This window comes from Phalacrocorax carbo, chromosome 2 (genome assembly GCF_963921805.1).
Source record: "Phalacrocorax carbo chromosome 2, bPhaCar2.1, whole genome shotgun sequence".
In the NCBI taxonomy this organism is placed as follows: Eukaryota; Metazoa; Chordata; class Aves; order Suliformes; family Phalacrocoracidae; genus Phalacrocorax; species Phalacrocorax carbo.
This window is the reverse complement of record NC_087514.1, coordinates 81,639,486-81,664,844: the sequence shown is the minus strand read 5'-3', so window position 1 is coordinate 81,664,844 and position 25,359 is coordinate 81,639,486. Positions and strand designations below refer to the sequence as shown.

The 25,359-nt window shown below is 37.5% G+C and overlaps 1 protein-coding gene across 1 annotated transcript in view; it reads left to right on the top strand.

Annotated features, from left to right (window-relative positions):
- Positions 1 to 25,359, top strand: part of DNAH5 (dynein axonemal heavy chain 5) — a 158,219-nt gene that overhangs the window by 61,604 nt on the left and 71,256 nt on the right. Inside the window, exons 18-37 of the mRNA XM_064443395.1 lie at positions 534 to 687; positions 1,191 to 1,433; positions 2,226 to 2,416; positions 2,499 to 2,598; positions 3,969 to 4,105; positions 5,567 to 5,768; positions 7,244 to 7,479; positions 9,725 to 9,943; positions 10,688 to 10,750; positions 11,730 to 11,968; positions 12,786 to 13,026; positions 13,487 to 13,686; positions 14,510 to 14,663; positions 15,355 to 15,518; positions 16,182 to 16,338; positions 17,259 to 17,471; positions 20,813 to 21,037; positions 22,316 to 22,488; positions 23,577 to 23,755; positions 24,690 to 24,877. Of these exons, the coding sequence (XP_064299465.1) occupies positions 534 to 687; positions 1,191 to 1,433; positions 2,226 to 2,416; positions 2,499 to 2,598; positions 3,969 to 4,105; positions 5,567 to 5,768; positions 7,244 to 7,479; positions 9,725 to 9,943; positions 10,688 to 10,750; positions 11,730 to 11,968; positions 12,786 to 13,026; positions 13,487 to 13,686; positions 14,510 to 14,663; positions 15,355 to 15,518; positions 16,182 to 16,338; positions 17,259 to 17,471; positions 20,813 to 21,037; positions 22,316 to 22,488; positions 23,577 to 23,755; positions 24,690 to 24,877 (3,678 nt within the window). The remainder of the gene's footprint in view (positions 1 to 533; positions 688 to 1,190; positions 1,434 to 2,225; positions 2,417 to 2,498; positions 2,599 to 3,968; positions 4,106 to 5,566; positions 5,769 to 7,243; positions 7,480 to 9,724; positions 9,944 to 10,687; positions 10,751 to 11,729; positions 11,969 to 12,785; positions 13,027 to 13,486; positions 13,687 to 14,509; positions 14,664 to 15,354; positions 15,519 to 16,181; positions 16,339 to 17,258; positions 17,472 to 20,812; positions 21,038 to 22,315; positions 22,489 to 23,576; positions 23,756 to 24,689; positions 24,878 to 25,359) is intronic.

Sequence of the window (25,359 nt, the reverse complement as noted above, 5' to 3'; positions counted from 1 at the left end):
TTCTTCGATTCCTTCTCCCCCCAGTTAATAGTTTTCTTGTTTATTCTAATCCTAAATAGAGCTTTTATTAGATTTTACCTCCTATCTAGCTATAAATGTGAAATATGATTGGCTAATACTCCTTATGGCACAGCCAAAATAATGTTAAATGGCAGTAGTTAAAAGAAAGGTTATATCTTCCATGTCTACATTGGAAAGTTAAGAAAATTAAGAAGCACTTGCTTTTGGGAGCCATTTAATGGAACAAGGCTTTATAAACATTGATTTGTTATATTAACTATGGATGACTCATGTGATTTAGGGAACAAGCCACAGCAATTTTGAAAGACATTTATGATGTCATATTTGGCACAACAAAGAATCCAACACTAAACAGTTAGGAACAAACCAATTTAAAAATCATGTTGTGTATTGATCTTGTTTTTCACAAATACGAGGCCTTGGCGTCTATATTAGTAAAGACTGCTATGACAGTGAAATAGATGTGAGAACTGGGAAGATAAAAACATATGTTTGTTTTGGTTTGATAACAGGAGCTCTGTATAAAAGGTTCTCGGACTTTACATTTAAAAAGCTCCCTGGTGGAAGACGCTGCTAATGAGCTGATTGACATGTTACTTGACACTGAAGAACAGGTCAGAAAAGAGTCAGTTGTACCCACTGGTGAAATAAGGGGAAAACATACAGGTAAGAAGATTGTATTGTAGCTCTGTGCTTATGTTTCTTTTTCATGCTGATAGTATGTGTTGGGCAATATTGTAGCTTACTTGACTGAAGTACCAATCAGTATCTAATGTCTAAAGACTTTTGTCTGAATTTGCCTGGGTAACGGATCATCTAACAGTCATCCGTTGTCTGCAAAATAGGTCACTATTATCAGTCTAACTTGCATGTTGAAATGTTAATGCTATAGGAGCAGCTACTTACAGGCCTTGGTTAATTGCTGGACTTGCTAGAGAAAGAATATATGAAGTAATATCCAAATTTTCGTGATAGTCATGCCAGTTTGGACTGAGTAGAGAAGGTGGATAGGAACAAAAGGACTGTTACATTGAGGTACAGATTACAAATTAGTATAATTTGCACTTCTGTAAAATTTAGCTGTATGTCAGACACCTGTGGAGGTGTTGCATTATTGTGTTTTCAGGTCCCTTAAGTCAATTTAACTAACTAGATTTGTGATGTTTTAGCAACAGAAGAGGAAAGAAGATCAAAAAGCTTGACTTCCTCCCACAATCCCAGTGAGATATGGGCTGGACTGTCTGCTTCAGCAAAGAGGAAGAGAACAGATTTAGAAATGTTAGAGGAAGAAGCCAATGAACTGCTTTCCTACTTCAATCATTGTAATATTGACTCCCTCTTGAAAGTCACTCGAAACACTCTGGAGACTCTACGCAAGCGCATCCATGCATCTTCCATGATCAACTTCTTAGGTGGCCGTATTGCAGTACTTTGTTTTCTTAGCCTATAAAAAGCAATATGCAAATATAACATCCCAGTACTGTATGAAAAAGAACCACATATGTAAAAGAGGGGGAAACAAAAGGAGTTTGAATAAGCTGCCTTGTTAAATCAATTGATAACATGGTATATTTCCAAAGGAATTTTTTTCCTGTGAGAGCAGGAATGTGTCATTGTGATGCCATTTCTCTTAGGACTGACTGTACTGTTCTGAAGCTGGATATTGTATTTGGAGCTGGACTTGATAAGTGGTTACCTCTTTGACCTTGGCTTTTACATAAAACTGTATGAAAAAAGCAACAGAGAAAGGGGTGTGTTCCCTTTCTCTTACTAATTGCCTTTGGATCTTTCTGTGCATTATGATGGAACACTCTTTTTAAGTGTAAAATAAAGCATTTGTATTTGATCTCTATAGCATATAAGGCATACAATGAAATTCTGAGGAGTTTTTGTGCCCAGTTTAATATGTTGACTGGGAGTACAAGCCAGATAAAATTTTCCTGCTAAACGGAGTTTAGCTGCATGGAACAAGTTGAAGAGGAACTTCATGGAAAGTAATAGCGTGGCACTTAGTTTTCACTTGTTCTGCTCTGGACTCTACCAATACATCTTGTAAATTACTCAGGAATCTTTCTTTCGTTAAGAAATAACAGTCAGTAGTCAACAGTAGGATGTATATATTGGTTTATATCATTACAATGCCTAGTTTGATGTCTTGAAAAAAAAGTGAACTTTTTTTTTCTTTTTTTTTGTCTTTCATTCAGAAAATCACAGTGCTTCTAAGCAGAAAAGAAGTGCTCATCCTATAATTAGGACTAGTATTAACCTATCTATCCCTAATATCATCATGACACCCTCTTTGGATGAGGTACAGCAGACACTTAATAAAGCTGTAGAGAGTATTGTGAAAGTAATGAAAGGAGTTGGACAGTGGAGTCAGGAGAGAATATCCAAGGTTTGTGTCTTTAATAGCCTTACCTAAAACTAATGTTTCAAAATTACTACAAATAGAAAACAAAATTTTATTTCTTCCCCAGAAGATGATGTTAAAGAGAAAAGTGGCTGTGATGCAGTGTGAGAGCAGAGACAGTGATTCTGATGATGGAATGAAAGAGACTGGAAGTAAAAACACCCATGGTAATGTTAAACTCTGACATCTCTTAATCTGAATGTTAGGTAAATGTGACTTAAACAGTATGTGTTAAAGGATATTAAACACAGAATGCATCGAAAGCAGTAGAATAAAGACTTCATAGATCTTAAACTGCCCCAGAGAAGGAGGATATAATAACAATGCCAGAGCTTCTCTTTGTGATTAGAAACCAGGCTTCCCTGAAGATACTTGTCTTTGTGTGGATTTGAGTAAAGGGATTTGTTTGTGCCTCTCAGAGTGTGTACTGCTTTGGGTTCTACCTGCAGCATGTGAGAAGTTGTTAGGGTGCCAGCGTAGCAGAAATTGTGAATGAGTTTGGAAAACAATTCTAGTCACTACTGCTACACAAGATCTTTCATTATTTGCCAGTGTGGTTTGTAACTCGACATGTTCAAGTGGCATCTTAAACTTGTGCTGAAATTCCCCTTTAGGAAGGGTAAGTTGAACTTAAACAAAACGTGGTATTAAATAGAAATGTCTATATAATTGCAGATTTGGTGGAGAGGGGATTGTGTAGAGGACTGAATTGACTAAAATTTCTAAAAAGGCTTTTAACTTAATCTGTTTTGTGATCAGACATGGAATTAAGTTATTGAAGGCATTAATTCAAGGAAGTTTAAGGTGGTATATTTGGTTGCTGTTTTTTCTTGTCTGAAACAGTTTAGAATCAAGCCAAATTAATTGTTCTACTTTGTACTTCAGGTACTTCACAAATATATTGAGTCTTTTTAGGTTAGCTCCCTGTTATACACCTAAAAAATAGGAAAGTAATACTTGAACTGATTAAGAAATGAAATTGTTCTTTCAAAACTAAGAGTTTCCCTTGCCTGAGATGGAATAACAAATGATGGTAAGTTCAATCTTGTGGGTACTTGCTAACTGATGGACTGTCCTTGAGGACTGGCTGTGATCTTCTTCTCAAATTTAATGTTAATTTGTTTTTCAAAGTGTCAATTGTGGTCTACCCCACGTTATTTTAGAAAATAAAAATATTTATGGATTTGCTCAATGCTGACATATTAGTAAATCACTTAGATGAAGTGTATAGCATAAACCTTGGGGAGAGATGAGGAAAAAGTAAAGATTATATTTGAAAGATTGGAGTGGAACTTGTTCCAAATTTAGCAGAGTACCTAAATGAAGCAAGTTTCCTAAAATGGAGGGGTTTATGAATTTTTGGCAATTATATTGGCTCCCTAGATGTTTAGTTGCTTTTTTGATTAATAAGAACATGTAACTTTAAAATGCATGCTTATTGAAAAATAGGTCATTAGTTTTTGTTTATAGGAATTTGCTTGGCCTAAACAATATGCCTGTCCTAAAACTGCTTTTGTATTTGAATCTGCCTTTATAGATGGTGTGTCAGATGCAGCATCACTCAGTTTGTCTGATCCAGTGCAAAGCCAGAACTACTTCAAGAGTGTTTCAGAGAACAAAGAAATTATTAAATTAGTATCTTTACTTGGCACTGCTATTAATTCTACAAAAAGGGTAAGACAATAGGGATGTTAATTTGATATCACTCTTCAAATGATGTTCATGTATTACTTTTAAAGTCCTTGGGCAATAAGGGTGGGCATTTAAAGCAGTGATTAAACATATGAATGAAAAAGTGTAGGGCGGTAGATGGAAAACATGTGCCTACAAATTTGCAAATATGCTTTGAAAGTGTAACGTGGATTAAGTGTACTCTGCTCAAAAAATTATGAGGTTTTGAATATTATGCTTAGGTCTGATCAAAAACATATTTCCAGTTGGTAAAACACCATAAAAAAACTCTAGGTATAGTTGAGTTGCATGTACTTAATATAGAACTGGAAGTAATTGTACAAGGGTGTTAAATACGGTTTTATTCACATAGAAATTCTAATGAAGCAAGTATGACTTCTGGCCCATTATGAAGGTTTTTGGAAGACAACTGGCTGTCAGCTTGGCATTTGTGAAGTGCTGCATAGGATTTGCTACTAGAGGTTAGGAGATAGCTTAAGGGATATGAATAATTTCTTTGCCCTTTCATGATTCTATGCACTCTCTAGTAAACTCTAGGTATTGAACTGATACTTCTTTGGGGAACTCTGCATCAGTTCCTCCTGGGGCCAGTCCAACCTTACAATGGAGCCTTGCCAGGTTGATTCAGTCTTGTAAATTCAGCAGTACTGAAGTGTAACTAGCACAGTGCCATATAGGTTTGTGCTGAAGAGTAAGGTGCAGTTAATAATGGTAGATAGTTATCTTTGTATTTTGATACTCAATATTTTGTAATTGGAAACTTATTTAGCCAGGTTTAAATGCCTGCATGCACTATGTTTATCATAAGTCATGATGTGGGTTATCTCTCATAGCAGTCACCTCTAATTTACTTGTTTAATTAGCTGAAGTGATGATGATTTAACGTTGAAATTTTCCTGCACTCCTGAGAACCAGAAAAATAATTCTTTTTCAAGCTCTTTGATATTGAAATCAAAGGTACCTGAATTGAGTGTAGAATTTAATGTAATCATCATTGATGTCATAAATGAAAAAAAAAAAAGCCTCATAAATTCATTGTTTGAGAACAAATCGAGTTACTGCTCTTGTTATGCTGGGCCCTGGAGCTCAGGTTTTGATTGCTAGTGGTAGGGAAGGACAAGTGTACTCTGTCCTAGTCTTAAAGAGGTTTTTTACTTCCCACTGGTTCCTAGGATTTTATTGACTGAAGAATCACTTTATTGGAAAATACTGTAGCTGATTTGACAAATTGAATGTGATTATCATACAGTTCCTGGCAAGGCTTGTGATTGCTAATGGAACTTGCTTTAGCATAAATTTACCAGCAGCCTTCTGTTCAGTGAGGTGATGCAACCTGTTCCACTATGGAGTTCTTAATGTATTCTAACTAGCAGATGCTAAGAAATTATATATGTTATACATACAATGCTGAGAATCTTTCTTTGGACTTCTGATGTGTTTCAGGAAGTTCTTACAGCTGTGAAGAGTTTTAGTTGTTACTGCCATATATGGCAGAGGGACAAGGAGGAAACCATTGATAAATTAATGATGGGAAACCCCTTACTCTCTGAATTTGAATCTGAAATTCTGCATTTCAAAGACTTGGAGCTGAAAATCGATTCTGAGCCTGAATATATCTGCGTGGGAGCTATTGCACTGCACACTGGTAGAGTTCAGATTTCCATTTCTTTCTGACTCGTGTAGGAAGGAGAGATGGTGCTTAGTTCTGGATGGGTGAACTATGTTAAAGATGGAAAGGAGAAAACATTCATGCATGCAAACAAAACACTAACACAAGTGTATCTGTGAGGCTCAGCTGGAGTTTCTTCCGCCACCTGGATACTTCTGCTCGGTTATGGGGTTGATGGTAGCTGTTTGTTTATCCTTCTGACCCCCATAAGTACATATTTTATGGGAGTAAGATGATAAGTTTATGTTGCTTCTCTCCTTGTCTGGATGCATGTAATGAGACAGCTGACAAGCTTTCTATTTAATACAGTTAGTTAAGTGAAGCATTCATGTTGTTGCTGATTCCCTTTTTGTCGTGAAAGCCAGGACTCAAATCTTTACTTTTTTGTAGCTCAGGTTGCACATCACCTAACTAAATTTTGCATAAACGTTTTACAGTAGTGTTAACAGAAAAGACAGTCGGGAACTATGATGGACAGTAAGAAATGCATGCAGCTGATTTTGCAGTGGATGTCAAATCTGAGGAAGCAGAGTATTTTCTTCATTAGAAGTGGTGTCAACCAAATGTCATTGATTATAGTGTAAGACAAAGAACTAGAGAAACAAGCTGGCTTTTGAAACTCAACAGAGCTGGGGTAGTTCCGATATTTAATAAATACAAAAGACCATCAGGTGTCAGAGCTAAGCATGGGAAGAGGCACTGTGTAAAAAGGAAGATGCACAAGTGAAATCTGCACAGAGAATGAATAGGTAACAGGGCTGAAAGTATATCTAGCTAAAATATATGTAGTGTTTGTGTTGGTACTGATTTTTGACTGTTCTGTTGAGAACTGTGAGGAAGAAATTTGAATTTAATGGCAGAGCTTTAGAGAAATGGACTGGATTGTTGCAAAGTTGGGCAGTAACTCAGTAAGACTTCAGCATTCTCTCTAAATGTTTGTCAGTTGGTTCCACTGATGCTACAGATAAAATTTATAAAAATTAGATGGTGCTGGACCATTTGGTTTCATTAAATGTCAGATTAAACTTTGTTTCTTCAACTTCCATAATCAGACTCTTACTATTTCCCCTCACAATATTTTTTTTTAAAGATTAATTTTAGAAAAAATTTTAGACTTAAGTGAGAATAATAACAATTTGTTAGTGATGTGTAGGACAGAAATGTGTATAATGATAAACGAAGAAGACAAGGAGTGTGGAGTCCAGCCTCATCTTCCCAGCAGGAAAGATGATACATTCTAGGAAGATAAGGAGGAAAGCAATCCCGAACTGCAAGCAATCCTAGAAACCACTCAAAGCTGTCAGTATGATTTCATCTTCTCTGTATGTGGGTGGTTAGACTGAAAAAGCAGAACTGGGAATGAAGAGAATACATACTGAAAAAAGAGTAAAAGTACATCCTAAAAAATACCCACAATATCTAAATATCTATTCATTGTTCAATATTTTTAGCTGATCTGAAGCTAGCACTGAGAGCAGAAACCAAAGCCTGGATGACTTTGCTGGGGTGTCATTGTAACAAGAAGTACCGAACAGAGATGGAAACAATTTTCACTTTTATAGAGGAAACTGGCAAGAAGTTAAATCGACACATCAAGGATCTGGATGATATAAGAACAGTCATGGCAGCTTTAAAAGAGATCAGAGAACTACAGATCTCCATAGAGTCCCAAGTTGGACCCATTGAGGTAGTTAACAGGAATGCTGAAAGTATGGTACTGTTCCAAGAGAGCAGTTATTTTCTGGGTTAAAGCTTAACAGTGCACTTTGAAAAGGTATGATTTATTATGTGCTAAATGTTGGGTGGAAGACCTGTTGTGTTCCTCTAAATGTTTTCTGCATGGAACTCTGATATGGACAAATGTGCTGGGCCATCTTGTTTAGACTCTGCTCTTCCTAGAAAGGTTGGACTAGATGATCCCTGAGGTCCCTTCCAACCTGTGATTCTGTGAAACGTAAACCTGTTGAGGTGAGAGGTGGTTTAGTGAATAGTGAAGAAATTGAGTGGTTGAGCTAAGAGGAAGATGGGAATACTGATATTTAATGCAAGAAAGCTTTTGGTACTTCATGGAAAAAGTCTGTGTATGAAAAGCATTGATTTTTTTTTTTAGCCTACAGAAGAGAAGAAAGCTAATTTTAAGTAGTTTATATGAGAATGCGTGAGAGTGATTGCTTTATCAGCTATATCACGGGTTGAAATAAACAATTGAATTCCTTAAAAAAGTTAACTTACTAGAATACATTTATTGAATATCTGACAATGTAGCGACTTCTGGTCAAATGGCAGAGTTAAAAACAGATAGTAACTGTTTCTCTGCATTCCTGACCAGAGTATGGATTTAAGAACACTATAGTTTAGCAAAATGCACCATTGACTAGATGTCCAGTAGAATTAATTTTTTTTCTGAACACATGATCATGATTCCTGATGGCCCATAATTTTATTGTAAAGGTTGTGTCCTTACTGTTTTAAAGTAACTTAACACAGAATTCTTATCTACCACATATTGACAAATCTAATATTCTCTTTTTGAGATGCAAAAACTGTTTGCTGTCAGACAAACATCTTGCACCTGTGTTTTCTGATTCTGTTTTCTCTGAGGAGATGTAAACTACAGAATGCAGTATGTACTCATATGTGCAAATAATGGAAATGAGTATGGAGCCCTTCCATATTTTGCAGAATACAGCTGAGGAGGAGTATATCTCTCAGCTTAAGAAGCTGTGAGGGTCTCCCTAGTTGTGTGAAGGAGCAAAAATAGGACAAATAGTTTATGGTGATGAGCAAAGCATATCTGCAGCTGGAACCTTCTGTGAAATTGTTGTAGGTAATGGGATCTCTTAGGAGATGACATCTTGTAAGTTCCTGCTAAGACCTGTCGTGGTTTACCGTGTCATGTGGAGCCAAGGAAAAAGCCGTGGTAGCCAAGGATTCCTAAGCTTCCAATTCTGCAAGCAGGACCCTCAAGAGACACAAGGAAAGGAGCCATGCTTTAGATTTTTGAAACAGAGGCTGACATGTTTTCCACACAGTGGGGAGGCAGACAAATAGTTATGTCTCAGTTTTTGCAGTTTGTCTGCAGTTTGATCAAACTGGAAAATGTAACTGGAAGTAACTCCACTTTATAGAAAAATTTTCAGATGAAACTGTTATCCAACAGGATTCATTGTTACCCTACCCTATGCTAATTTGCAGGAAGTGAATATCAGCTGTGCTTTTGTGAAACTTGACTAAGGGTTTCAGTATGTGGAGTGTTTATATGTTGATGGTACAAGTGGAGGTCAGTGTTCTGAGAAAAAAAGAGGACCATTAACTAAGATTTTTAAAGTAGATTCCTCATTCTGAATGATGAATAGTTGTAACATCTGAAATAGTTGCAACAAATTAGTTGTGGTAACTTTTGATATGGTTTCCCAATTCTTTGTTGTGGAAGAGATGAAGTCTTAAATGTAGGGCTTAAAGGTCTTTATGGAATAGAAGCTTGCTTGATTTGCTTACTTGAAGGCTTCTACTTAGATGTTTTCTCATGGCTCACCTCCCATAATATTCAGCTTGGGTCATACCAGGTAATTGAAGACATGGATCAGAAATATATTCTCATTAAAATGACACTAAAACCTGTGGACTTAAGGAGTACTTTAACTGGAAATAGTTTTTTAGAGAAGCAAATTGCACTAGGGAAAATAATCTATCAGAAAGCAGAATGCTATATGAAAGGTAAGGAGTAAGGAGAGCTAGATAGTTTTAATTTTGATGTTTCTTCCAGTTTAGTATTGGTTTACCAGATTGCAATAATTGCTATGCAGACAGAACAGAGTTTCGTTTTCTAACAAATCATTCTCTGTTTTTAAAAATTTAAAATGTTAGTAGACATATATGTGTAAAACTAGCTACAGTTGTAATTTTGTGTATCTTGATCCGCCTTCTGACAGGAATCCTATGCTATGTTAAACAAATATGATCTACTTGTGGCCAAGGAAGAGACGGAGAAGGTGGATACTTTGCGCTACACTTGGGAAAAACTGCTAGTCCGTGCAAATGAAGTGCAGAATGAGCTCATTGCTTTGCAGCCAAACTTCAGGGGAGAGCTCATTAGCACTGTGAAGACTTTTGCTGAAGACTGTGCACAGTTCTATTCAGATTATGATCAGGCAAGTGTTTGTGGTGTATTTTTATTAGAGGAGTTTTTGAGGAGCAGTGGGAGCATGGAAAGATTGTGGAGTTGACTAATTAATGGATTGTACCTCTACTGTCTGAAGAATATGGTTATTCTTGTTAATGTGGTATTTGAGTTTCAGTGCAGGGCAGGCTTTGGTTTTTGGTGTTTTGTTGTATGTGACTTAAGTATGTAATGCTTGTAAAGATTAAGACTTGAGACATTTAGGATTTATGGTAAACATCTAATTAGCGTGAGAAAATGTGAAGATTGGGATTAATGAGAAATTATGTTAGATAGTAAAAAGTGTGTTTCTGATGTTGGATCTAAGTACAAATGACTTAAGCGCTTATATTCTTTCTCAGTAGAATATAAAGTTGTCAAGCTGAACCAGTCTTGTACTATCTTCTAAGTAATACTGATTTTTACTTGAGAGAGGAGCTACTATTGCCTACCTTTTACACTACTATGAATACTTCTGAATTAAAAAGACAATTAATTGCCTTCTTTGTTTTAGTTTTTTTTAGATATTTGTTTAAAATAAAGTGCTTGTTCCAGTAGGTAACTGTGGTCTCTTGATTCAGTTGTTATCTGATGTAGGGATGGAATCCTGCAGCTGCAAAAAATGTTTGAGTTTAGCATTTAGAAAACGCTTGTTAGCAATAAGTTGTGGCTATTTTCACCCTCTAAATTCACTATTTAATTTAATTTTTTATTTTCTTACTTTTTGTTTTTTTAGAATGGGCCACTGGTGGTTGGTTTAGAGCCTCGGGAAGCTAGTGACAGGCTTACTATGTTTCAGGTACTGTTAATTCTAAGATATTGCTTAATGCTTATTGCAAGTAAACTGACACCTGAAGGCTCTGAGAATGAAATGGAGTAGTTGAACTAATTTTCATCGATGTATAGGGTTACTAATTGGACAAAGTCTGTTTTAACTTAATGGAAACTAAATTGGTATTTTTTTCTATGCATTTGCAAGGAATGCTGTTAAAGATATTCTTTTTTTTTTTTTTTAAGGAGCTAAGAGAAAGGATGTATAAATAATGAGTAATAATTACTAGAGTCAAGTATCCTGATGAGAGCCTACTCTCAAGTTTAGTGTGTTTGTCTATAGCCTGTTCTTGTGTTCATTATTGTGTCTTTTCCTCACAAATACAATTTTGCCCAATCTTCTTTCCTTCTCCTCTCTTTTTTAATAGTATTAGAGGTTTCCAGTTAAACTGACTTTTTCCTGTTGAAATGTTTCTTTGTACTATGATTAATATCTATTCCTGTAATGATGACTTCTAATGGCTTTCCTTTTCTAATAGTGCTGTTCATTTGGCTTCCTACTATGGTCCCTCAGTTATATTGCAATTGACAAGTTTCGTTTTCCTTTGTTCCTTAAACAGTAGTAATTCTTACTTTAACCCTTCAGTAACAAAATGGCACACCATCCTCGGAGAGGTAGAATTTGCTGCATCTGCCCTTCTTTACTTTGTATGTCATGCTACACCTTTTTCAAGTGCAAGCTTAGCATTTACTGTTCTATCACTGTTCCACATGGCGTAAATGGCCTCCCTATCAACTTCTAAAGATATGCCTCCCAGCTAACTAGAAGTTAATTTTCTTATGAAAATTGTTGACAAAACTGTTGACAGTGTAAGTTGTTAGTATCTCCTGTATATCTTTCTAGTATTTACTAGATTTTAATCACTAATGCAGCTCTAAGCATAATGCCAGATCTTGAAAATTTAGTTATTTAATTTAATCTTTTTCTTTTTCTTTCTCTTTCTTAGAATCGATTTGATAATCTCTTTCGGAAGTACATTACGTGTACTAGTGGGGAAGATCTTTTTGGTTTGCCTGTTACTCGGTATCCTCAGCTGCTTGAAATAAAGAAGCAACTGAATCTATTACAGAACCTCTATAATCTATATAACAATGTCATTGACACAGTCAGTGGCTACTATGATATTCTTTGGTCAGAATTAGACACTGGAAAAATTAGCAGTGAACTTCTGGAGTTTCAGAACAGGTGAGAAACTGCTGCTGTGGTACAGATGCCTAAAATACTTTTGTTACTTCTTAAATATGATTATAATTGGTTAGCAGCAGTGATCAGTTCTGAACATGTATTTGTTCAGTGAAACACGAAAAATATTAATTTTAACATATCCATTACTAACTTTGTAAAATAAAGGAGCCAGTTTAGACTCTAAATGTTGAGGATTATTTTTCCTTAGAGAGCTTCTTGGTTATCTTTTTTATGAGATTGGAATATATGTTAAAATTTCTATTTATTTTGTTTATGAAGGGAAATTTCGCTTGTTTGTTGTAATATTATTCATGAGACAGACTCACCCTAGATGTCTAAGGCAAGTTAGTGAATTCCTGAATCATTTTCCTACAAAATGAGATATATTGCCTGTGTAGAAGCTGAACTTTTCATCAAACCGGGAATCAAATGATTTAAAGAATTAAACCCACATGTTCTGAGGGACAGGGTTTTTTTCTAGAGCGTAGAGCAGTGCATATCATGAGCCTCACCAAACGATAAATCAAGATGTAAAGTGGTTCAATTGGTTTTGAAGATCGCTTGGATAAAATGTATTAGAATTATGTAGCTACACTCCTTAGGGGGAGCCTGTAGGTGCCCATCCAGCTATCACTGGATGAAACAGACTGGAAACAGATTTTTCTCACATGCAGAATCACATACAGAATCTTCAAAATACAGGTAACCTGAATTTGGAAGGTATGTGGTTTGCTGTTAAAACTGTATACTGTGGTTAAATGAGTAATGGAAAGAATATTTGAAACTGTTTGAAAAATCCTGCATTAATTCTACGTAGATGCCGTAAGCTTCCTCGTGGTGTAAAGGAATGGCAGGCCTTTTTTGACCTAAAGAAGACCATTGAGGACTTCAGTGAATGTTGCCCATTGCTTGAGCGGATGTCAAGTAAAGCAATGATGCCTCGGCATTGGAAGCAGATTATGGATCTCACTGAGCACAGCTTTGATGTGGAAAGTGAAACATTCAAACTGAGGAATATAATGGAAGCTCCACTATTGAGATATAAAGAGGAAATAGAGGTATTGTGAAGGAAGAGAAGTGGATGCATGAACCAAAACAATCTGCTCAAATAGTATAGGAGTAACAGTAATAAGAAGGGAAACAGTATTTCTAAAGAAGGAACAGAGAAATGAACTATCACTTCAGCTTTCTGTATAAAAAAAAGACACAAATATATTTTGGTGTCAAGTCCTTTTTTTAAATCATGCAACTTGACCCAGGAGTTAATTTGTGAGGGTGCCTTGTTTTGCAATGTTAAAGATGTGAAAAGTAATCACTGTAGTATTCTTTTTATCCCCCCCAAAGCTGGTCGTATCATGATGTGGTACACAGATTAATAACTATAGTGTTTCTATGCCTTTATATCTTTCCACTTGATAGATAGTTGCTCCTCAGCCTTACTAGGAAATACGAATTAGATTTGTATACCAGAGACTTGAACCATTCATAGCTTGCTTTGACATCCTATTTATTTAAAAGGATATCTGCATAAGTGCTGTGAAGGAGAGAGACATTGAGCAGAAGTTAAAACAAGTGATAGCTGAATGGGACAACAAAACATTTATCTTTGCAAACTTTAAAACCCGTGGGGAACTTCTTTTAAGAGGCGACAGCGCATCAGAAACAATTGCTACCATCGAGGACAGCTTGATGATTCTTGGCTCTCTCATGAGTAACAGGTAACAGGAAAGGGGGACAGGGGGAAATAAAAGTATCTGCAAGAGGCTTTGTTTTATTGAACAAATCTATCATTCACAGAGGAGAAGGAAAATAAACATCTAGATAAAAACTAAGAGCTTGCTTGTCCTTGAACTGTTCATGCGATGGTCCTTGTCTGTACCTCTCCAATAAGTTATTTTGAAAGCATGTAGGTGCAGTTCAGACTTCCTGAATAATCAAGTAGACAACTTTCATCGATGCAAAAACGTGGTGGTGAGTGTAAAGGGGAACACTGCCTGTTTGTGGCAGGCATACTATGGGCACTACAGGCGCTGCTACTCTGCCCCCGTGACAGGTCACTGCCTCATGCCAAAGGTGCTGAAAATCCCTGTTAAAATGAGCTTCAGTTTGTCTGGTTTCACAGGCTAAAGCCCGCAGATAAAATAAGGAACGCAGAACCTGATCATCAGGCAGATGTTCAAAAGCAAGAGTTCAGTTGATAAGGACCTCTGGGCGTCTTGCAGCTTTCAAGGTGTTTCATAGTCCTTTTTTGAAACCACTTTATCTTAGAGCGAAATTGAAATCTCGCTCCTATTCAGCTTCTGTTGGGTCAGAACTGTGCTACGCACCAAGTATACAAAGTAGGAAGTTGGAGCTGATTTGGTTATAGCTGCTAACTAGCTGAATTGAGTCACATATAGGTTTTTATACTTTCACTTGACAGAGGTAGACATTATTACAAAATTATTACAAAATTATTCCTCATCCTTATGAGTAATATGCTGGCTTTCAAGAGACTTGTTTCCATCTTGAAATAAAGCAAGTGTCTTCTTTGTATTTTAGATACAACACACCCTTCAAGACACAGATTCAGAAATGGGTGCACTATCTTTCCAACACAACAGATATCATTGAGAACTGGATGACTGTGCAGAACTTGTGGATTTATTTAGAAGCTGTTTTTGTTGGCGGTGACATAGCAAAGCAGCTTCCAAAGGTTTTCAGACCTGCCTTTTTTTCAGTTTGGTTTTCTACATTTTTAGGATAAAACTTAACTGTGATGTCATAATTGATGCAGTAACATAAACATATTTTTGGTACTTAACAAAACTAGTCTTGCTATGAAATCAGGTAAACAAGGCCAACAGAAGTATTGTGTTAGAATAATAAAAGTATGTGAGCTAGTTGATATTTTTATTTCTAGATTGTAAAATTGTTAACCAATGTGTTTAAGTGTTATGCCTAGTAGTAGCCTAGCCTAGTTAGGCTAGCTTAGTAGTACCTACCACTAGCCTAGTAGTACCTACAGTTTTGATAGGAATCCTTATCTTAAACTTTCCTACATAGCTTTTCAAATTAAAAATTTACTTCAGTTTTTAGAAAAAATCTTCAAATTTGAAACATGCAATTCAAGCATAATGAGTTTTCTGTCCTTTTCTCTAAGAATGATTGAAAGAGAAAGTAGATAGCAGGCTTGACAGCCAAGTACAAAATAAACTGTATTTTGTAAGCAGAAAGATTTGTGTTTTTCTAAGTTGAAAAGTCTTTAGAAGTTGGGCAGGGGATTACTAGTGAGACGATTACTGGTGAGATTACTGGATGCCGATTTTGCAGTCAAGTGCCTTTTCCCTCTTCTCTATTCCTTCCTCCATCTCTTCCCTTCCACATTCATTGTCATTTTTCAACAGGAAGCAAAGTGTTTCTCTAACATTGATAAATCCTGGGTGAGGATCATGACCCGAGCTCATGAAACACCTAATGTTGTTCAGTGCTGCATTGGAGATGAAATCATGGGACAGTTACTACCACATTTACTAGAACAGCTTGAAATCTGTCAGAAATCACTCACAGGGTAAGATTGCTACAAGACCACAGTCTTGGGCAGATGGTTGTGCATTGGGTAATTAGGGAAAGACCATTGCTTGAGTACTGTCCCACGGGCTTTGCAAAAATCATGTTCTTATTCTACTCTGAGTTCTGATGAACTGAGCAAACAAATTAGCAGGATGATACAACGCCTCCACAGAAATTGCTAGCAACTCACTGATAAGTATTTGATTTGTGACTAAGCTCTCACACACTGTCCATCTCTGTCGAAACCAAAGCTTGTTTCATCCTAGTTTCAGTCCAGAAGGCAATCTAGATCTGCATGTCCTATCAGACCCTTCACGAATCCAGGAGAAATTCAGCATGAGACCTAAATAGCAAGTAAAAGACTTAATGTAAGAACAATTTGTTTTGGTTTAGTTTCTTTTCTTTTTACTGTTTCTTACATTATAGCAAATAATAAGAGATATCCATGAAATGATTTCTGATGCTGAAAGAGTAGGCTTAAAGCAGGTGCTTAACATGAAGGTATGATGGATAAGAATTGTTATCATTGCCACTGCTAAAAATTGAAATTATACATTGTGAGAAATGCCACCTTTAAAGAAGAAAGGATGTATAAATTAACCTAATTAACTTACCATCTCTGTCCCCCCACCCTGCCACCCCAATTTCTTTTAAAATGCAGGTACCTGGAGAAAAAGCGCCTCCTGTTTCCACGTTTCTTCTTTGTGTCAGATCCTGCTCTCCTAGAAATTCTTGGCCAGGCATCAGACTCTCACAGTATACAGGCACACCTGCTGAATGTCTTTGACAACATTAAAACTGTCAGGTTCCATGAAAGGGTATGTACTGCCACACCTCAGTGTGCAATACTTGTTAAATAAGAAAGCTACCTGGGTGCATAGGGCATTCAGCTGTTTTACCAAGTTCGTCAATTATTTGATGCTGGATAGGCTTTCTTCATTTAAGATTTAGTTTCATATCCTCATTTGCTTAATATGAAAGCTCCATATAGAATAGCAAAACAAACAAAAAATTGCACCAGTGCATAGGTTTCAGAAAAAACCACCCAGGTCCTGAACTGTCTTCTGTGGCTTAATATAGGCTAGAACCCTCTCAGATAAGCTTCTGATTCTTTATGAGCATATTTGTATCTTTAGATTACCTTTATTTGTACTTTTTCATTAATTTTTTGATTGTAAGGAAAAGAAAAATTGTATCTAGTCTCCCTCTGAGTTATCCTTAATACCCCTTCAAACATACTGTTTGGAGAACAATTTTCTTACATCCTTTACAATAACAGATATCAACAAAATTTCCTCTGTATGTATACATTTTCTTAAAAATTCACTACCTCCCCATGCATTTGAAGCTCCTTTGATTGACCATGTTCCTTAACTTCTATGTTTCCATTATGTTTGGCTGTAGGACTATAAATTTTATTAGAATATTAACCCATCAGTAATGGGGGAAGGTTTCCTTTATTGTGACTGGAAAGTGGATGCTGTCACTGAAACTTAAGTGAAATTCAGGAATTGTCAGTGTGTTGGGCTTTGTCTCCTCATTCAGGTGATAGTGTTTTGTTTAAAGCCTTTCTGCAGACCGAAAGTAATGGTTTAATTGTTTTTACATTTTGCTTAACAGATATAGTATAATTTATTAGTTATCTAAATAAGTTTAATGAAGTGATTGCAAAAAAATCAGTTATGGTAAAGATAATAAATCTATAAATCAAAAAATGTTCTTGCTTTGCTTGTACCAGATATATGATCGTATATTGTCGATCAGTTCACGAGAGGGTGAGACTATAGAGCTAACTAGACCTGTAATGGCTGAAGGTAATGTGGAAGTCTGGCTCAATTCCCTGTTGAAGGAATCCCAGCTGTCACTGCATCACGTTATTCGCCAGGCAGCTGCACACATCCAGGAGACTAGTTTCCAGCTGACTGAATTTCTTTCTACTTACCCAGCCCAGGTAATATAATTGTTAAATCAACAAAGAACTGTTCACAGAAATGTAGTACATTGACATTTTTTCCTTGTCTTTGCAATCAAAATTACAGCCAGTGTTATATATGCAAAACTGATATTTAAATTTATCATAATCACCTCAGTCTTTAAGTTACATTTTAAATATCTGAAACCAAAAGAAGATGACTTACCCTGAAGCTCTTGTTCTAAAATAGTGCTGAATGCAATAAATTAATTCAATGGAGTTAACACTCTTTCTTTAAAAGCTTAATACTTGACTACTGAAGGAAAAGAAGTAAAATAGTACGTTTTTATATTCAGGAAAATATTATATACTGCTAAAGAAGTGGATCTGAGGGTAGTGCTGAGAGGAAATTATTTTCTTAGTGGAAGCTTCTGGTGATCAGAACAGTTTAATAATTAAAACAAAATAATAATGATTATAATTATTATATTATATTACTATATTATAGTAATAATAATAATGATAAAATAATAAAAAGGAAAAGGGAAGAAGGGAAAAACCCAGAAACACAAACAATATAACCACTCACCGCCGACTGACCGATGATGCCCGTCCCCGAGCCGTGATCTCTGCTTCCCTCCCCTGGCCAGCCCCCCCCCCCCCCCCCCCGAGTTAACATACTGGGCATGACGTTACATGATATGGAACATCCCTTTGACCAGTTTGAATCCGCTCTCTCAGCTGTGCCCCCTCCCCTCCCGGCTTCTTGTGCACCCGGCAGAGCATGGGGAGCTGCAAAAGTACTTGACTAGTACAAGCACTGCCCAGCAACAACCAAAACATCTGTGTGTTATCAATATTGTTTTCATGCTCAGTCCAAAGCACAGCACTGTGCCAGCTGCAGTGAAGAGAATTAACTCTATCCCAGCTAAAACCATGACAGCATCCACCCCTTATTCCTTTTCATTTATATCATGCTCAGGTCCCATACTATCCAATACAATTTCAGTAACCCCTACCTGCCTTCTCATCCTTTAATAGAATATACAGATCTCATTTATCATTCCCCTAGTCTATGGACCACCCCTGTAAAATATCCGTGAAATGTCTGTTGAGTTCATTTAGTCCATGACTTTAGGTTCCATCTATTGTACGATTCTTTCAGAGAGGTGCTGTGTGTCGTGTTGGATTGTTGCATAATGAAGTCCTCATTCCATCACTGCTGCACTGTTAGTCCTTGTTCTATCACCACTGCACTTTGCTTGGTTCAATGAAAGTTCATTTTTTATTAATTTGGGAGATTCCCACCATGATACCATTGATATCGCATGTAGCAACCATAGTAGTGCTGACATACAATATTATATAGCAATTAACAGCATACCATTCAGTTAATTGAATGTTTTCACTCAAAATCAAATCCCCTTGAGGTACACACCAGACTCCTCCATCCTCCCTCATCACCTACCAAGTGCACCCAGGTCCCTGAGCAAAAGCAGTCCCATAAATGGGTTTGCCTTTGCCTGAGGCAGAAATAACCCAGACTCTTTTCCCCAGCATATTTTTTATGTGCACTACAGGACTCTATCCCCTTCCACAGTACGTAAGATTTCTGACTGGGCAGGACCAGCTCGATTGGCAGATCCCCTTGTGTTGACTATCCAGGTGGCTTTTGCTAAATGTGTATCCCAGTGTTTAAATGTTCCACCCCCCATTGCTCTCAGTGTAGATTCCTGGGTGACTGGGGTTTCCTACTCGAGCCCGTTGGGTGATCAGTGCAACCCATTTACTCCACGTAGCATCAGTTGCATGGTGTGTAGAAGGGATGTTTCCTTTGAACATCCAGCCCAGCACTGGCAGTCGGGGTGCCAGGAGCAGCTGTGCCTCAGTACCAACCACTTCTGAAGCAGCTTAGACCCCTTCGTGTGCTGCCAATATCTCTTTTTCAGTTGGAGTATAGCGGGCTTCTGTATTCTGTATCCCCGACTCCAAACCCTAGGGTTCGACCTTGGGTCTCCCCATGTGCTTTCTGCCAGAGGCTCCAGGTAGGGCCATTCTCCCCAGCTGCAGTGCAGAGCACAGTCTTTACATCTTGTCCTGCTTGGACTGGCCCAAGAGCTACTGCATGAACTATCTCCTGTTTAACCTGTTCAAGGACTTGTTGTTGCTCAGGGTCCCATTTTGAAATCATTCTTCTTCCGGGTCACTTGACAGGGCTTATGATCAGACTGTAGTGTGGAATATGCATTCTCCAAAAACCCACAACGCCCAAGAAAGCTTGTATTTCCTTTTTGCTAGTTGGTGGAGACATGGCTGCTATTTTGTTGATTGCATCCGTGGGGATCTGACATCATCTGTCTTGCCGTTTGATTCCTAAGAACTAGATCTCTTGTGCGGGTCCCTTCACCTTACTTTGTTTTATGGGAAAACCAGCTTTCAGAAGGATTTGGACTATTTTCTTTCTCAAAAACCACTTCTGCTGTATTGCCCCACACAATGATGTCATCAACATATTGAAGGTGTTCTGGAGCTTCTCCCTGTTCCAGCACAGTCTGACTCAGTCCATGGCAAATGGTAGGACTGTGTTTCCACCCCTGGGGCAGTCGACTCCAGGTGTACTGGACGCCCCTCCATGTGAAAGCAAACTGTGGCCTGCACTCTGCTGCCAGAGGGATTGAGAAGAATGCATTAGCGATATCAGTTGTGGCATACCACTTGGCTGCCTTGGACTCCAGTTCATATTGAAGTTCTAGCGTGTCTGGCACGGCAGCACTCAAAGGTGGAGTGACTGCATTCAGGCCACAATAGTCTACTGTTAGCCTCCACTCTCCGTTAGACTTCCGCACTGGCCATATGGGACTGTTAAAGGGTGAGCGGGTCCTACTGATGACTCCTTGGCTCTTCAGTTGGTGAATGAGCTCATGGATGGGGATCAGAGAGTCTCAGTTGGTGCGATATACTAAGTCCAAAGCACAGCACCATGCCAGCTGCAGTGAAGAGAATTAACTCTATCCCAACTAAAACCATGACAAGAGTTTTTGAGGTATTGAAAAAAGATTTTAAATTGAAGCATTAACTGATTAGTTATTAATTATATCTATAAAGTAAATGAATTATATAAAGTATTTATGTATATGCTGTACCTTATATTGAGCAGTGGGCAATATCTACAAGGCTGAAGTGTGGACTTAACTCTGTTTATGAATGGAGCTGGGACACAAAAGAAATACATGGGTTGAACGATCTCTGTAAGGATGCATGAAAAAATAATTTTGTACAAATAGGACCAGAACCATTTCTTTAGCTTATCTGTGTCTGTGAGTGTACATTTTAGGTGAAAGAGAAAAGATTATGAAGCATATACGTTTATGTTTTCTAAGGTTGGGTTGTTGGGGATCCAAATGATTTGGACAAGAGACTCAGAAGAAGCTTTGACTAATGCCAGGTATGATAAAAAAATTATGCGAAAGACGAACCAGTTTTTCTTGGATCTTCTAAACATGCTGATAAATATGACAACCAAAGACCTTAGCCCAGTGGAACGAGTTAAATACGAGACGTTAATCACTGTTCATGTGCATCAGAAGGACATTTTTGATGGTCTGGTAAGTACTGAAAAATTTAAAATTAGTTAGAGGGTGTTTCCATGTAAAACAATGTGAAAGGATAAGAAGAAAATATTACTATACCTATGAGCTCCTGCCTCTTAAGCTAAACATTTAATTTCAGGACTGTAATGATTATGTGACCTGGAGTGTTATAAAAATGCTGATGTTGCTTCAGTCCATGTCTTAGTTTCCCTTTAAGTAGTTCAGTGTCTTTTTTTTCCCCACAAGCAAGAGCAGAATTTTATAATGCTTTGTGTTGGCCCATCTTAAGTTAGATGCCTCTGTTGCATGGTTGGCTGGGACTTCTTTTTCCTCATATGTTGTGTTGCAAGTAATTGTCCTTTCTTGGGACTACATTGTAAGTCTTGAGGAGTAAGTAGAATGAATGTAGACTTACAGTGCAGGAAAAAGTTTGAAGTTGGTTGAAGCTGCTATCTCCTCTGTTCTAGTTTCAATAGCATACCTAATTATTACTTAGGGACTTATTTATTCACTTCACACCTTCTCATGCTGCCACAGGATACTAAAATTCAGAAAATGAAAGCATTTACTGCTTAAACAATCGAACTTAAAAGCTGGCATACCCTTTTGCCTATAGGAATCTCTGGACCTGACTCCAAAATTAAGCTGTCTGAGAAAACAATTACTGAGTTTTAACCAACTGCTGGTAGGCAGGCACCTATCTTTTCATTGCAGAACCAGTTGCTTCTAGTTACAAGCATCTTATGTGAAGTATAATTTTTAGATACAACCTGCAGGGCATCTTTTTTAATCCTGTTTTAATATTCAGTTGGTCAACTTTGAATTACTCTCAACTCTGTTGAATTTCTTAACTAATGTCTGCACCATGACACTGTGTTGAAATACCTTCTTTCCAATTTGCATGTGGCTTCATACAATTTTCATGACTTTTTTTAAAAATAAATATCATGTTATGTGCTCATGTGGTAGAGAAGAGTGAAAGAAATGGCAGTCTTAATGTTAACTGAACTTAATGACTTTTGAGGCTTATAGACTGTTGATTTGTATTTAGTTCTGACACACTCATCTAAAGCCTGAAGTTCCTTTGCCTTAGTATGGGTTTCAGGGACAGCAATAACACATTAGCAATTTTTTGTGGTAAAAATCAAGATGGGGTCTCCGCTATTCTTGTGTTACTAGTTGTTCTTTATGCCTTTCGTTGTGATTGCAGTGCTGCTTTGCGTTACTAATTAGATGAGATATTATAAATGCTAACCACGAATACCACAGCCTTTTTTCCCCCTCTTTTCTTAGTGTTGCATGCATGTCAAGAGCCCTACAGACTTTGAGTGGCTGAAACAGTGTAGATTTTATTTTAATGAAGACTCTGATAAAATGATAATTAAGATCACTGATGTGGGTTTCACATACCAGAATGAATTCTTGGGCTGTACTGACAGGCTTGTCATAACGCCTCTTACAGACAGGTGAGAAAGACTGATTTTATTCCTTTATCATTTGGCACCAACCCTAGGCTTTTACAACAGCAATTTAGTCATTCCTATTGGATGGAAAATAGAACTCTGCAGAGTTTATCCTTAACAGTCTTATCAAGGTCAATAATTTTGCATGGAATATGTGAATATTTTTGTTTCTGTGCCTTACAGTATGAATGACTTCCAACTTATTTTCTGCCACATGCTTGTGTGATCCCCACATATATGATGTATGGGACTCTGATTCTCATGTATGTGAGGCTAGTATACCTGAGGATTGGGTACATCCAACAGCCACAATATATAGAGAGAGATACAGGACAAAAGTAAGTGTTTACAGGCAAGCTAACGAAAACAGCTAAGGAAGAATAGACAGGAAAATAAAAAATTTTATTCAACTGCAACAGATTGGACATCTTTGATCTAGAAGGATGTTGAAAGAATTGCAGTCCTATTAACAGAAAGGCCTACCTGCCTAGCTGGAACAATACAAAGAATGCTTTATAAGCTATCATTGGCCAAATAAGAACAATGGTTTTGTTGGTTTGGTGTTTTGTTGGGTTATTTTTTTAACCTATTCCATACAGCAAATTCTAAAGCTTCTCTATAGATAAAATTGTTAGCTGGTGTTTTACTGCATTATGCATAAAAGTTTCATTTATGAAAATAGGGTGCACTGTATGATCAAATTTTACAGGTGGATGAGAAAGGAAAGCTTTCATTATTGTACTCCACAGTATAATGTGGTTCAGAACTACTTCAAGTAAAGTAATTCAGGAACTAAGCTAACCAAACAGATTAGGCAGCATCTCTCTATCTGTTTTCTTCCCTTCTTGTGATCTTTTATGTTGTTGATTATTGAGGATTATCTGTTCTTGCACTTTATGTATGAGGAGACAAACCTTATTACCTGCATCAGAGGCTGAGTGAAGGGTTTTCCTTCTTACTGGTTTACATTGTAATTAGAGGCATGTCATTTCAGCGGTTTCCATGTAACACACTTGAGTAAGTTCCTCTGGCAGTATACAGAAAACTATGCACTGCAGCCCATTAAGTGACGATAGCCTATTGCTTTTTAGATGTTACATCACTTTGGCTCAAGCTTTAGGCATGAACATGGGTGGAGCACCTGTGGGACCTGCAGGAACTGGAAAAACTGAAACCATCAAAGACATGGGACGGTGCCTTGGAAAGTACGTAGTGGTTTTCAACTGTTCAGACCAGATGGATTTCCGAGGCCTTGGGAGGATTTTCAAAGGTAAGATGTAAATGTTGGCCAAAAGGGTGAGCTGTATCTTGGGGTGCATTAACCGCAGTATAAGTAAATGGTCAAAAGAAGTGACTGTCCCACCATACTCAGCATTGGAATGGCCTCACCTCAAGTACTGTGTGCAGTTTTGGGGTCAACAATGTAATAAGCGTAAAAAAATATTAGCATTTGTCCAAAGGAGAGCAACAAAGATGGGGAAAGAACTAGAGGGTATGACTTACGAGGAATGGCTGAGTATACTAGGTTTGTTCAGCTTAGAGAAAAGGAGACTGAGGGATGCCCTCATTGCTGTCTACAACTTCTTCGTGAGGGGGAGTGGAGAGGGAGGTGCTGATCTCTTCTCTGTGGTGTCTGGTGGCAGGACATGAGGGAATGGCTTAAAGCTGCGTCAGGTGAAGTTCAGATTGGATATTAGGAAAACGTTCTTCACTGAGAGTATGTTCAAGTCCTGGAACAAGCTCTCCAAGGAAGTAGTCAGGGCCCCAAGCCTGTTGGTGTTCAAGGAGATGGACCCCTAACTTCTGTCCAGGTGGAAGCAACTTTATTGTTCATTTCAATCTGTGCAATAAACTATTGACAACCCATCACATTTTCATAGACTTATTGCAGGGACTTTTCGGGGAGTAGGGAGGAACAAGAAAACATTGAAGATACTGAGACAAGGAGCAGAAATCTAAGGATGTAGTATCCTAGACTAGCTTGAGGACTTATGGAACTTTGTTCATTCTTGCTTGAAGCAGTATTAAACTCCTTTCCTTGTCCCTTTCCCAACTGTCCAAAAGAAACTTTCTTTTCTTCCCCCTACCCCCCCACTCTCCCCCACCCCCCCAAGGTAGATTAACCTGATTTTTGGCTTATGAATTGCACCAAAAAAGGGTTAACCACATAGTGGTCAGATGCTTAGTTTCTTTTCTCTTTGAAGGTCTTGCTCAGTCTGGCTCCTGGGGTTGCTTTGATGAATTCAATCGTATTGATTTACCAGTACTATCAGTAGCTGCCCAGCAAATTGCAATTGTGTTGACGTGTAAGAAGGAACGTAAAAAATGCTTTATTTTTACTGATGGAGATAATGTGGAAATGAACCCAGAATTTGGCATCTTTCTTACTATGGTAGGTATTTGGTAGGTTTCCAGTATGCTAGTGATGATTATTCAGTAATCGTTTCTAGCCTTGTATGCTACATGTAGTTGCTAACTGTTACGTCACTCAGCTCTTAGAATTCACTGACAGTTTGAGAACATTGAGCATTACTACAAAGACAGTTTACAGGGTCTTGTTTCAATGACATCAAGCTCATACAATTAACAAATGCAGCCAGCATTACAAATACAAGTTGTTATCTGGATGTCAGATTACTTCTGCATGCTACATTCTGGTTCCCAAAGTATGCTTTTTGCTACAAGTACAGAAAAAAAATGGCCATAAAGATATAGGTAGAAGTGGGCAATAAAACCAGGATCTATAAAACAAATAGAGGTTTGAAGAGTTTAGGTGGAACATTTTTCATACCTCATGGATGTAAGAGAGGCTAAAATGCTGTAGAGATATGGTGGTAAATCTGCATGGCAATTCATTTTTTGCATGTGATTTAA